Source organism: Rana temporaria, chromosome 3 (assembly GCF_905171775.1).
Source record: "Rana temporaria chromosome 3, aRanTem1.1, whole genome shotgun sequence".
Classification (NCBI taxonomy): Eukaryota; Metazoa; Chordata; class Amphibia; order Anura; family Ranidae; genus Rana; species Rana temporaria.
The window spans coordinates 317668853-317682274 of record NC_053491.1 but is presented as its reverse complement, the minus strand read 5'-3'; the positions used below and the strand labels follow the sequence as shown (position 1 = coordinate 317682274).

Here is a 13422-nt window from a genome sequence, read left to right as displayed (position 1 = left end):
AAGGTTTGTTTTTTTACTGGATAACCATTTTCTTGTGCCCTGTATCTACCTTCAGACCAGATATGTTGACTCATTTTGGTAATCAAATGGATCCAGTGACCATTAATTGGGAAGGATAGAAAAATTTTAATTTTAATTCTTGTTTTATCTTTAGGTTAAAGAAGAGTGATCACAGCATCTTTCATTCCAAGGCCAACCTGCAAAAGCTCCGTGCCAAGGTATGAATATTATCACATCGAGAAATGGTTTCCTGGCAGTAGACTAGAGTTGAATGTATTGGCTTCTCTAACAACTTTCATCTTAAAGACCTGAGTGAACTACCAGACAAATTAAGGTCTGGAGTTGTGCCAAAGTCCTCAAATGTACAATAAACCGTTGGTAAATGTTTTCATCCGGTACTGATATCTGTTTAACAACTTGTTATGCTTAAAACCTATTGTCCAATTGTTTTTGGCTCGAATAAGGATTTGTTTCCCCAAAAAAGTTTTTCACAATTCCATTAAATTATAATCTAACTGGGTTGGTTGATAAACATGGAAAGTTTTTCTTAAACTTTTCTAAAATTCAAGCTACAAAAATCCAAATACAAGATGCATGTGTATTTCTTTATCGTTACATCACGGGACACAGAGCGGCATTCATTACTATATGGGTTATATGGAGTACCTTCAGGTGATAGACACTGGCAATCTCAAACAGGAAGTGCCCCTCCCTATATAACCCCCTCCCATAGGAGGAGTACCTCAGTTTTTACGCCAGTGTCTTAGGTGTTAGTCATGGTTTAGCTTGCCTCCGCATCCTTGGGATTAGGTGAGCTAACCGGTTCTGTCCAAAAAAGCCTCAGCGCTAAAGTGGTCAGTAACCGGACCCCAAACCCTTGGGGTATAGCCCATAATGCTTTTCTTTTTAGAGAGCTGGACCCTGGGCCCAGAACTTAGAAATCCTTTGGGTGCCTAATGTTTTCTGTTGCCAGGGTGCTATATGGGCCCAGGACAGTGGATCCTTCATAGGAACCCAGGACCTGAAGGTCTAGACATCCCCACAGAGATGGGGGAAGATTGGGCCTCTTGCTTGGCAAAGTCCTGCGGCATGGAGCAGGTAAGTGAGGGGAAAACTTGCGGAACTTGGTTCTTAGCAGGTTTTTTCTGGGGGGTCACAGGGGACATGCCTAAAGTTATGCACTGCATCTGGCAAACTAGTCACATATCATAAAGATAGGATGGCTCTATATGTATTATTCCCCATAAGATGTGACCTCCCTTGTAGTGTTGGAAAAGCATTGAGTGGGGCCTGTGTATAAAGTGTATGTGTGTGTCAGAGAGCTGTGCTGACCTGCAAGCCTCCAGGCGATGCTCCATTCAGTCTTCCTCCTCAGAGCCTGCAAAACGCTGACCTCCTCGTGTGTTTCAGGCTGCAGGCTGCAGTTTGCTGGAGCAGAGAGGTCCCTTCCTCCCACCCCCCCCCCCCTGTCGGCGGGCGCGCGCACGGCGCGCGTTCACGTATTATAGGCGCAATTGGCGCCGTTTAGCTGGGGGGGAAGGGCGGGCCAGTGGCTTAAGGAAGGGGCGGCCCTTCCTTATGTGTTCCAGACAGCTCATTCATTCATTACTTTGGAACTGGGGAGGAAAGACCAGAGCGGCAGCACGGGGCGCCAAGGACACACAGTGGCCAGAAAGAATATTACAGTCTTCAGAAGACTGTTTTCAAGCCTAGGAATAGGCTGTTTCTTTTCCATCTCATAGTTTTTCTTGCAATACTACTCAGGGGGACAGAATGTTTTTTCTTTCCTAGATTTGAAAAAAAAAAAAAAGATGCCGCTGCTTTCCCCACAGGGAGCCTTGGGGCCATCGGGATCTGGGGCTGGAGCTGACGCGGGTCAGTCCAACCCTAAGATGGTCACGGAGGAGGTATTACTCACCTCTTTAAAAGAGATGCAGAAAAGCATGGGTAAAATGATAGCCGCAGCTATGCGGGGCAGTAAGCGGAATAGATCTCCGTCGCCCGAGCGCGGACCCTCAGAAGAGGAGGTCCTTTCCTCAGGGGAATTGGACGACCTCTTGGACAAGGACCAAGTAGGTTCAGGGATCGAAGATCCGGATACAGAGGAGTCTGGGGCAGTCTCCCTGAGGGAGAGCTGGTGGATTCAAGGATTGTCGGACTTGGTCCATAGGGCATTCAACTTGCCAGTACCAGATCTCCAGGTATCGACGGTTTCAGCTTTGGGCTCACTGAGGGCGCCTCAAAGCAATGCTGTGTTTCCGATCCATCCTCTATTAGAGGGAGTTTTGTTCCAAGATTGGAACAAGCCAGATAAGATCTTCTTACCACCTAAAAGATTCTCTGTCCTATATCCTATGGAAGATAAATTTTCCAAAAAATGGGCTACTCCTGCAGTGGACGCAGCCATCTCATGTGTTAACAAATCGTTAACATGCCCTGTAGAAAACATACAGGTGTTCAAGGATCCAGTTGATAAGCGCTTGGAAGCACTACTTAAGAACTCCTTCACTACTGCAGGGGCAGTAGTACAGCCAGCTGTGGCTGCGATTGGGGTCGCTCAAGCATTATCGGATCAATTTAAGCAGATGCTTAAACTTATTCCTGCCCAGCAGGCAGAAGAATTTTCGGATGTCCCTAAGGCCATATGTTTTACGGTAGACGCAATCAAGGATTCTATCCAGCAAGCGTCACGTTTATCGTTATCCCTTATCCATATGAGAAGACTCTTATGGTTAAAAAGCTGGGAGGCTGAGCCCCCATGCAAGAAGCTCCTGGTAGGGTTCCCCTTCCATGGAGGACGACTCTTCGGAGAAGACCTAGATAAATACATTCAGACCATTTCAAACGGCAAGAGTACTCTCTTGCCAACTAAGAAGAAGGTTCAGGGGCCTGCGTTTAAACGACAGTATTCCCCTGGGCAGGGGCCCTCTAATGCCAAGCAGTATCGACGGCCTCCTGCAAAAGCAAACTTCGGCTTCAACAGCAAATCACAAGGACAGGCTGTTAGAGGCAAAAGGCAGTGGTTTCGCAAACCAGCAAAACCAGCCCCCAAGCCAACCTTATGAAGGGGCGCCCCCACCCACGAAGGTGGGGGGAAGGCTGCGACTCTTTTCAGAGATTTGGGAAGCCAGCATTCCCGACGAGTGGGTACGGTCTTCCGTGGCCACAGGCTACAAATTAGATTTCCTAAGGTTTCCTCCTCCTCATTTCCAGGAGTCGAGGATTCCAAACGATCCGGAAAAGGGAGCCGCATTAAGATCGGCATTAGATCATCTACTTTCCCAGGAAGTAATAGTAGAGGTACCAGTCCTGGAACAGGGGCTGGGTTTCTACTCCAACCTATTCATCATCCCAAAGTCCAATGGAGATGTCAGGCCAATTTTGGACCTAAAGATGGTAAATGCATATCTAAAGATCCGCTCATTTCGGATGGAATCCGTGCGGTCAGCAGCTGCCACACTCCAAAAGGACGACTTCATGGCGTCCATAGACATAAAGGATGCCTACCTTCATGTTCCAATTTATCAGCCACATCAAAGATATCTACGCTTCATGGTGGCTTCGCGTCACTTCCAATTCGTGGCGCTTCCCTTCGGGTTGGCTACGGCCCCCCGGGTGTTCACGAAGGTCCTAGCTCCGATCCTAGCCAAGCTAAGGATCCAAGGGGTCACGATCCTAGCATACCTGGACGACCTCCTAGTCATAGACCACTCGTCTCCCGGCTTGGAGCGAGCAGTGGCCCTCACGGTCCAATACCTCGAGAGGTTCGGCTGGGTCCTAAATCGAGAGAAGTCAGCTTTCCAGCCCACAAGGCAGTTGGAATATCTCGGCATGAGATTAGACACAGAACAACAAAGAGTGTTCCTACCTCTGAGGAAGGTAAAAGCCATCAAGGAATTAATCCTACTGGTTCTAAGCAAGAAAGAACCGACTATTCGCCTATGTATGAGGTTACTAGGCAAGATGGTGGCCACATTCGAGGCGGTACCATACGCCCAGAGCCACACTCGCATCCTACAGGCAGCCATCCTGTCAGCATGGAGCAGGAGGCCACAGGCCTTGGATATCCCGTTGCCGCTCTCATCAAGAGTCCGACAAAGTCTGTGTTGGTGGTTAGACCCTCAGAATCTACTGAAGGGGAAGTCTTTCAGCCCAGTGGCTTGGAAGATAGTGACCACAGACGCCAGCCTGACGGGCTGGGGAGCAATTTTGGATGGTTGCACTCGCCAAGGTACTTGGGCAAAGCCAGAGAAGCAGTTGCCCATCAACATCTTGGAGCTCAGAGCTGCTCGACTAGCCCTCAGGGCTTGGACGTCAAAATTGCAGGGGTTCCCGGTGAGAATTCAATCAGACAATGCCACGGCCGTGGCATACATAAATCACCAAGGGGGAACCAGGAGTCAAGCCGCTCAGAGAGAGGTGAGCTTGATTCTCCTATGGGCAGAGGCTCATGTGCCCTGCATATCGGCAATATTTATTCCAGGAGTGGACAACTTTCAGGCGGACTTCTTAAGCCGCCAGACTCTATGGCCGGGGGAATGGTCTCTGCATCCACAAGTCTTTCAAGCACTCTGCCAAAGATGGGGAGTACCGGACGTGGATATCATGGCATCGAGACTCAACAAGAAACTAGACAGGTTCATATCCCGCTCAAGGGATCCGATGGCCTGCGGAACCGATGCGCTGGTTTGCCCTTGGCATCAGTTCAGACTTCTTTATGCGTTTCCCCCGCTCCAGTTACTACCCCGCCTGCTGCGCAGGATCAGGGTGGAGCACATACCAGTCATCCTGGTAGCTCCAGCATGGCCCAGAAGGGCATGGTATTCACTAATCCTGAAGATGGTAGTGGGAGACCCTTGGACTCTTCCTCTACGGCCAGACCTGCTATCGCAAGGTCCGATCCTCCACCCTGCCTTACGGCATCTAAATTTGACGGCCTGGAGGCTGAATCCCTGATTCTCAGGGGTAGAGGTCTGTCTCAGAAAGTAATCTCTACCCTAATCAGAGCCAGGAAACCGGTCTCTAGGGTAATTTATTACAGGGTCTGGAAGGCCTATGTAGGCTGGTGTGAGTCCAAGCGATGGCTTTCTCGCAAATATACCATCGATAGAGTATTACGTTTTCTCCAGCTGGGAGTGGATAAGGGATTGGCATTAAGCACAATCAAAGGACAGATTTCTGCCCTGTCAGTGTGGTTTCAGCGGCCGCTGGCCACCCACTCGCTGGTTAAGACCTTCCTTCAAGGGGTCTTGCGTATTAAACCTCCAGTTAAATCCCCGCTTTGTCCGTGGGATTTAAATCTTGTTCTGTCAAGTTTACAGAAACAACCGTTTGAGCCGTTGGCTGAAATTCCTTTGGTTCTACTGACAAGGAAGTTAGTATTTTTGGTTGCCATAGTTTCCGCAAGAAGAGTTTCGGAGCTAGCGGCCTTATCCTGTAAGGAACCATATCTTATTTTTCATAAGGACAGGGTCGTTCTCCGCCCTCATCCTTCCTTCCTACCGAAGGTCATATCCAGTTTTCATTTGAACCAGGATTTGGTATTACCATCCTTCTTCCCTAAACCTACTTCCAGAAAGGAAGGGTTGCTGCATACCTTGGATATTGTCAGGGCCATGAAGGCCTATCTTAAAGCTACAAAGAAGATCCGGAAAACAGATGTGCTGTTCATTCTACCGGATGGGCCCAAGAAGGGGCAGGCAGCTGCAAAGTCCACCATTTCTAGGTGGATTAAGCAATTAATCACTCAGGCCTACGGCTTAAAAGGGTTGCCTCCTCCAGTATCATTAAAGGCTCATTCTACTAGAGCCATGGGCGCCTCCTGGGCAGCACACCACCAGATCTCTATGGCTCAAGTTTGCAAGGCGGCAACCTGGTCTTCTGTCCACACGTTTACAAAATTCTACAAGTTGGACGTAAGAAGGAATACTGATACTGCCTTCGGGCAGGCAGTGCTGCAGGCTGCAGTTTGAGACCCTCGGATTCCGGGGGCTCCTCTTTTTTGAGTTAAATTTAAAATTTAAGATTATTTTTCTCAACTAAGTTGGATTTATTATGATTTGAATATATCTCTAAATTAAATCCTTTTGTCTTGAAGATGTTCTCCCTCCCCTCATTGTAAGCATTGCTTTGGGACATCCCATATAGTAATGAATGCCGCTCTGTGTCCCGTGATGTAACGATAAAGAAAAAGAGATTTTTAATACAGCTTACCTATAAAATCTTTTTCTTGGAGTACATCACGGGACACAGAGCTCCCACCCCTCTTTTTTGAGGACCATTTTGGGAGGCATACTGCTTGCTACAAAACTGAGGTACTCCTCCTATGGGAGGGGGTTATATAGGGAGGGGCACTTCCTGTTTGAGATTGCCAGTGTCTATCACCTGAAGGTACTCCATATAACCCATATAGTAATGAATGCCGCTCTGTGTCCCGTGATGTACTCCAAGAAAAAGATTTTACAGGTAAGCTGTATTAAAAATCTCTTTTTTTTCTTGCATCTTGATGCCTTTTTTGTGTATTTTTGTTCTAGTTCTGTGCAATAATCCAGCATGAAACAGTTACCATACTTTGCCTCTGTGCAGCAGTTTCCTATTGAGATGGGTCACTGCTCCTCTCTTGTGCAGGGCGACTGGTCTTAGATCTGCCCACCCTACCCTCCTTAGTTTTTCTCAGAGCTTGGGGTGGGTTGGTGGATGTCTGCACAGCACATAAATTTATGCCACTACGATTTTTAAGACCACATCTCTGGGTCTGAAAAGGCATTTGGTGCCCACAAAGTACATATTGTTTGTGACTTTTAAAGAACGATTACGTTTTTTAACTTTTTTTTTTTTGCCCAACATTTAGCTTTTAATGAAGTTGTTTTCAAACTAGGTTAAGTGTATTTTTCTATAATCTATTTACTTGCAGAAATAGTCTTTGACTTGGAGGGAAGCTGCCGGGTCCTGAAAAAATCTAGCATTGCAGGTTACACACCTTGGCCTGCATTTTATGAATGAGCCACAAATCTATGTGGATCTTGGAGAGTGGATTGAAATATCTACTCTTCATTCTAAATGAGCTCTTAGTATGTGCCAAACACTGTATCTGCCTTTGAATCAAGTTTGTGACTGATATCTTATGTAGACACAGCCAAAACTCCAAAGTGTGCAGAAATTTTACCAGTGACCCCTCTAGGGATACTAACTGGATTCTCAAGTATTATTCAAAAACATTCCCATGCTCCTGTTGGGTAAATGAGGATATATTTCCAATAGGGTGGAACCAGCTTTTACCACAAATTGTTTCCCTTAACTATACCAGTAATTCAGGATTAGAAGGATCTGGGTTCGACTGCTGCCGGGATTATGTTCATTATAATCTTCTGTAAAGCATACTGTCTGCACTACCATACATTGTTTGAATTCATGTTTATTGCCCCTTGAGAACATTACATTTTTCTCTGCTGTAGTTTTCTACACAGCTGGTGGTCTGTACACAGCAATTATCAGACGCACGGAATGAATACCTCCTGGCTCTGGCTGCCGCTAATGCCCATCTAGATCTTTACTACTTGACACACTTACCTGAAACCATGAAGGTGAGTTCTGTGGCCAGCTTGACCGTTTTCACTTTCCCCATATTAGGAAAGTGGTATAAATTGTGGTCATTGTGTGGTTTGGAAATGTATTTGGCAATGCTTTGGAATGTCTGGCATGAATGTAGAACATTTTTACTTAAAGTAATCCTGTTGGACATTGCAGATGTTTTTAATATCCAGTTCCACACTGTACATGCTATTACATTTGTAAATTGTCAACTTTTCTCACATACTTCCTATATATTCCTTTGACTTATGGGTTATTCTTTAATTGGGGCTAGATTATACCCACAGAAAAACCAGTCATCCACTATCCTCCTGTCTTGTGATTGCACCTTAATGACGAGTAAAGCCTTGGCGTTGGGAGTTGCGTAAACCAGGAGGAGATGGGCACAGACAATATTGGCTTACTCTTAGGCTAGGTTTTTACTTTTTAAATGTAATATGTATTTTTATTAGATAGTGTAATTACTCAAATGCCATGTGGGCTAGATGATACAATGATATTGGAGGTAATGCTCACCGGTAAACCTTAAGGTACTTGTAAAATTTTCTCTCCTGTAAGTCCATTCAGGGTGGATTCAGGTAAAAGTGTGCCGTTAGTCCAAAGAGGAGGTGACATTTGCAGTTGTGTGGGTTATCTATATATTTTGTTTGGAGTTCCCTTTATACTAAACAAATGGTAGATTAAAGGAAGCTTATCCTTTATGCCCCACCTTATTTACATTTTTTTTCTTTTTTAAATCTTCCATATGGTTAGTGTGTGTATATGTATGGGCATATATAATCTATCAATTTTTTTTTTTCCTTTTACATGGAAGCTCCAGCCAAGGAGTTCCTGTCTCCAAAACAGCTATATCTTATATTTGTAAAGTGGATTATATGTTTTGGTACTTAAAAAAATTAGCTTAAAGTGGTTTTGAAGGCAGAAGGTTTTATTCTTAATGCAGTCTATAAATTAAGAAAAAAAAACTGTGCAGCAGCCCCCCAATACTTTCCTGAGCCCATCTCGATCCAGCGATGTTGCACGAGAGTCTTGGCTGTCTAGGACTCCCTCCTGATTATCTGAGACACAGCAGCAGGCACCATTGTCTCCCACTACTGTCAGTCAGTGAGCCAATGAGGAGAGAGAGAACGGGTGGGGCCAAGCTGAATGCACACAGAGCATCGGCTTGGGTGTCCCCATAAGCTGCTTGCTGTGGAGGCACTTGGCAGGAGGGAGGGACCAGGTGCGCTGGTGAGGAATCTGCAAAGAGTAATCTCTGGGCTGCTCTGTGCAAAACCACTGCACAGAGCAGGTAAGTATAAGGTTTTTAAACAAAAAATAATTTAATATCACTTTAACCCCTCAGGACATACAGCAGGTGTATGCATAGATAACACTTGCACAGTTCATGAACCTTGTGCCACCTGAAGGTATCTTTTTGAGGCCCAAATGATTTTCTGTGTCCCTAGGATCCTAGCATAGGAGCATTCTATTCAGCAGGAACTAAGCTGTGTCCTTCAAATTTCATTTAGACCCCTATCACACTGAGGCGCTATAGCACTGAAAATAGCGCCTGCAAAGAGCCCTGAAAGAGCCACTCTATTCACTCCAGTGTGAAAGCCCGAGCACTTTCACACTAGAGTGGCGCACTGGCAGAGTGAGTGACTAACTTATATAGCGCTTTTTTTGTTCAATCATTTTTGAGTTTAATACTATGTACACTGTTATTGACCTGATTGAATTTAGCAAGAAGACTCCCCTGAATATGTTGCAATTCTCTGAAGATTTCTGTGCATTAGTGTGACTACATGGCTGACAGTTGCAATCAGTGCAGTGTGATTTTGGCAGCTATTTTGTTGTGTACATATAGGCATTCCTTGTGTTCTCAGATCATCATAGGTGATGGCTGGAGTCCAGCTGCTGTGAAAATGCCATTCCAGTGTGAGTGTCGGCTCCTAAGCCGGCCTTGAATAGCTAGACCTGAGCAAGCCCTACCAGGAAAACCAAGCACACCTAAAGAACTACAGATTTGTGTTTGTTTTTTGGGGGTGAGGGGGTTGGGGAACCAGAAAACATTTAAAAAAAAAAAAGGCTGGGCCAGAGACTAAGCAGGATAGCACACCCATGGTCAGGTCTCTAGCTATGGTGGGAATGCTGTGGACTCTCCTCCAATGATCAGACTTATCCTGACAGGCCCCCCTGTCGTTCACTGGCAAGCTCAGTGTGCTGATGCTTCTCCTTCCCCAGCTCTTATGCAGCTGAGAACAGAGGGAATGTGATCACTTAAAAAAAAAAATTCATTACCATTTTAAACTGAATGGGTTGTTTTATGAGGTGATCGTTTACAATCACTTTAAGTTGGCAGAAAAAGATACAATATAGGGCTTGTTTACACTTGAGGTTGGAAGAAAATAAACACACGTGAGTAAACTGTTTTTAATAACTTCTACCATCCCAACCACTCTCCCTTAAAGGGTCACTAAAGGAATTTTTTTTTTTTAGCTAAATAGCTTCCTTTACCTTACTGCAGTCCTGGTTTCATGTCCTCATTGTTTGTTTTTGCTTTGAAGTAGCTGTAATTCTGCTGTGATCTCCACACTTCCTGCTTGTCTGGCTCCTTATAACCATCATACTGGAAGCTTTCTCACGGTGGTCTAAGCCAGGGGTGGGCAAACTTTTTGACTCGAGGGCCGCAATGGGTGAATATATTGTACCCGGGGGCCAGACCAAGAGTAGATGGAAGAGTATGTGTAAATTAATATAAATTAAATTTAAGGTAGAAAAGCATAAAAATAGTCATTTTACAAAACCCTCACACGGACAGGATACAGGAGATATCGGAGACAGCAGACAGAGATTGCATACAATGATTTTGTACAATCTCACCACTGCCATTTCTGTCTGGAAACTGCTGCCTGTGCCTGTCTGACAGCAGAAACCCTGTAATGGTTAACAACACCATTATACCTAAAATCACTGATAATCCACAAGCTAATTGCTCATCAGAATAATGGGTTTTCTTTTAATTAGCACATCAAGTTCAGGTAACTGAAAACATCATGCATGCTGTTAAAAAATGAGCTAAACTAGAGCATTTTTAATAGCAACCACACACAGTGCTGTCAGACAGGCACAGGCAGCAGTTAACAGACAAAAATGGCAGTGGTGAGATTGTACAAAATCATTGTATGCAATCTATGTCTGTTGTCTCTGATATCTCCTGTATCCTGTCCATGTGTGGGTGAGCAGGGAGGCAGCCAGGCTGGAATGATTTATTGATGGTGGAGGTTGATGTGGTAGGTCCACCTGAGCCCCCTCCTCCCTCCACCATCAATTAATCATTCCAGCCTGGCTGTCTCCCTGCTTACCCTCACACACAGTCAACGGCGGGCAGCAGTCTCCACACACTTTACTCACTCACTCGGGCAGGCACTGTCAGGGGTCCGTCCGTTGCTCTGATGGGGTGTGTGTGCGCTCTGTTATCCAGTCCACCAGTCCCGACTGGTCAGGCTCCCTCCGCAGCCGCTCGGTTCACAGACCGTGACTCTCAGATCTCTCTAAGAGGCTCCTCCATCCTGTCTGCCTGTTCATAGGCTGGCGGGAAAATGCGCTCACTGCATTGGCTGCACGGGCAGGTGGGCTGGGCAGGAGGTAGGCTCGGCGGCTCAGCATCGGATCTTCTCGGGTATTTCCGGGAATTGCGCATGCGCAGTTCTGACCCTGAGCCGATCGCCGCTATTTTTACTGGCACCTTTCCCTTACATTTACGTACAGGGGAAAAGTGCCTTGTTTTAACAAACTGTCCGTGGGCCGGATTAAAAGGTCCGCCGGGCCGTATACGGCCCGCGGGCCGTAGTTTGCCCACCACTGGTCTAAGCTGTCATTACTGTGTGTCTAAAACTTCCCAGAACCAATCAGATTCATTTTAAAAACAAAACAAAACACTGCCCTGGATTTGTTTGTTTTTGTTCTGTGTCTCTCTACTTCACAGAAACATGAAGCCAGTTTAAAAGTGAATGTGAAACTAGAGGCACATTACATGATTGATTTTTATCTACTTTTAATCATTTTTAAAAGGAATCAGTTAACTTTTATGTCTCTATACCCTGTAAACAGTAATTTCAGCAAAACATTTTTTTTCCTTTAGTGACCCTTTAAGTTGCAATGGCAGTGGAAAGAGGTGCACACATGCTGCTGCAGGACTTAAACCACTTTCGGCAGACAGGCACTTGATGAACCTGACCCTTTCAACCCCCGCTACTCCTTCTGGGGTCCCCCAGCCAGCTCTCCTTGCCCCTCCCTCCTTCAGAGTTCCCCCACAGCAGACCTCTCACTATGAGGGCACAGTCTCGAGCCAGGCTCTTTGTTCATTCACTACAACTTGGCTCAGTCCTGCCCCCACTCTTTCAAGATTTGACTGACCGCAACAAGATGTCCAGTGAGGAAAGAGATGGGAAAGAGCCAGGGGGAGGGGGATCTGAACACAGAATGTTTGTTTTTTACTTTAATGCAGAAAATGTGTTCAGGTAAAAAACCTTTCTGTGCAATCATTTAAAGTTGTACCAATACAAATGCAGAAGGTGCCATTTCTGATTTTTGGAAAAAAGTTATTTGCCTGGCCATCTTTTGGTAATTTCTGGGGCACTGACCTGCATTAAAGCCAAAATGAAGCTGGAGCTCTTGGCATACTCTTGGTGCTAAATTTAATGAATGTGCATTGGCATGCCAGGAAACTAGTGCAGATTTCCCTTAACCAAACTAAAGTAAAAAAAAGAAAATGGTTAATTTAAAAAAAGATGGAATAAAAAAATCTTCTGTGATACCTTCAGTCCAGAGTTGTCCTACACAATATTTGCCATTCTTATGTCTTTAGACTTCCAGGTTGAATAATGAGAGGTTGAACGCAGCGCAGTGATGTACGTACTTTTTTCCTTGTCTGCTTTCTCCTCCTGTCAGCATGTTCCATGTGGGCACATGACCTGACTGGCTAATTTTGGAGCTTCTCTCTCTTCCAGTCTCAACGCTGCTGTACAGGGCTACTGCAGGAGGCTGATACCAGGTTACAATTGTGTACTTGCACAGTTTTCATTGAAGTTTGATAAAAAATTTGCATTCACTTCTGTATTTTTACACAAGTTTAGGGTGCCGTAATTTGTCAATTTTAGATCACATGTAGAGGCTGTAGTTGGTACTGCGTACTGCAGCCATCTGACACTGAAGCGATGTACACTCAGGAGACTGAGACCTCTCTATGGTCAATAGAAACTGTTACAGGACTGAGATTTACTGCTTCATATAGCAAGACATGATTTCCTATAGGTGGAAAACTGTACGCTACCACTTTAAATTGCCAGTGGTTTGTTCCATTACAGATGAGGAAGGTTTGTATATCACAACACCATGACTCTGCAGGAAATCTGTTCTTTATTTTGGCAGTTATAATGGCTCTTACTGTATTCTCTTCCCATAGTTTCTTTATATGCGCTCTAACGTTTGTTTTAACCACGACTATGAATAACACAGGAAACTGTCTTGAGTCATTGTATTCTTCCTATCACCACATTAGTCAAGTTCCGTCTGGAAAGTTGTATTGCTGTTGGATATAAATATTGTCCTTTAGAATATTTTGTTCGAGTCGGTTCACACTAGGGCGACACGACTTCCAGCGCCACTTGAACATGAACCACAGGGCGATCTGGGGAGATTTACACGACTTGAAGTCGTCTCCAGGACAGGAGACTTTCCAGTGGCCAATAAAACAACAATCAGCTCTGGGAGAGGGAGGGGGAGGGAGGGTGGCAGGAGAGGTTTGCCTGAGAAATGTATGTTATCTTCCTGGAAAGTCGCTTCAGT

At 45.3% G+C, this 13422-nt stretch overlaps 1 protein-coding gene across 2 annotated transcripts in view; it reads left to right on the top strand.

Moving 5' to 3' along the window:
* The window catches only part of FCHSD1 (FCH and double SH3 domains 1), a 135636-nt gene that overhangs the window by 67874 nt on the left and 54340 nt on the right, over nt 1-13422 (top strand). For both annotated transcript variants that reach the window (XM_040344951.1, XM_040344952.1), the window contains 2 exons: nt 155-218; nt 7455-7583. In XM_040344951.1, the coding sequence (XP_040200885.1) occupies nt 155-218; nt 7455-7583 (193 nt within the window). The remainder of the gene's footprint in view (nt 1-154; nt 219-7454; nt 7584-13422) is intronic.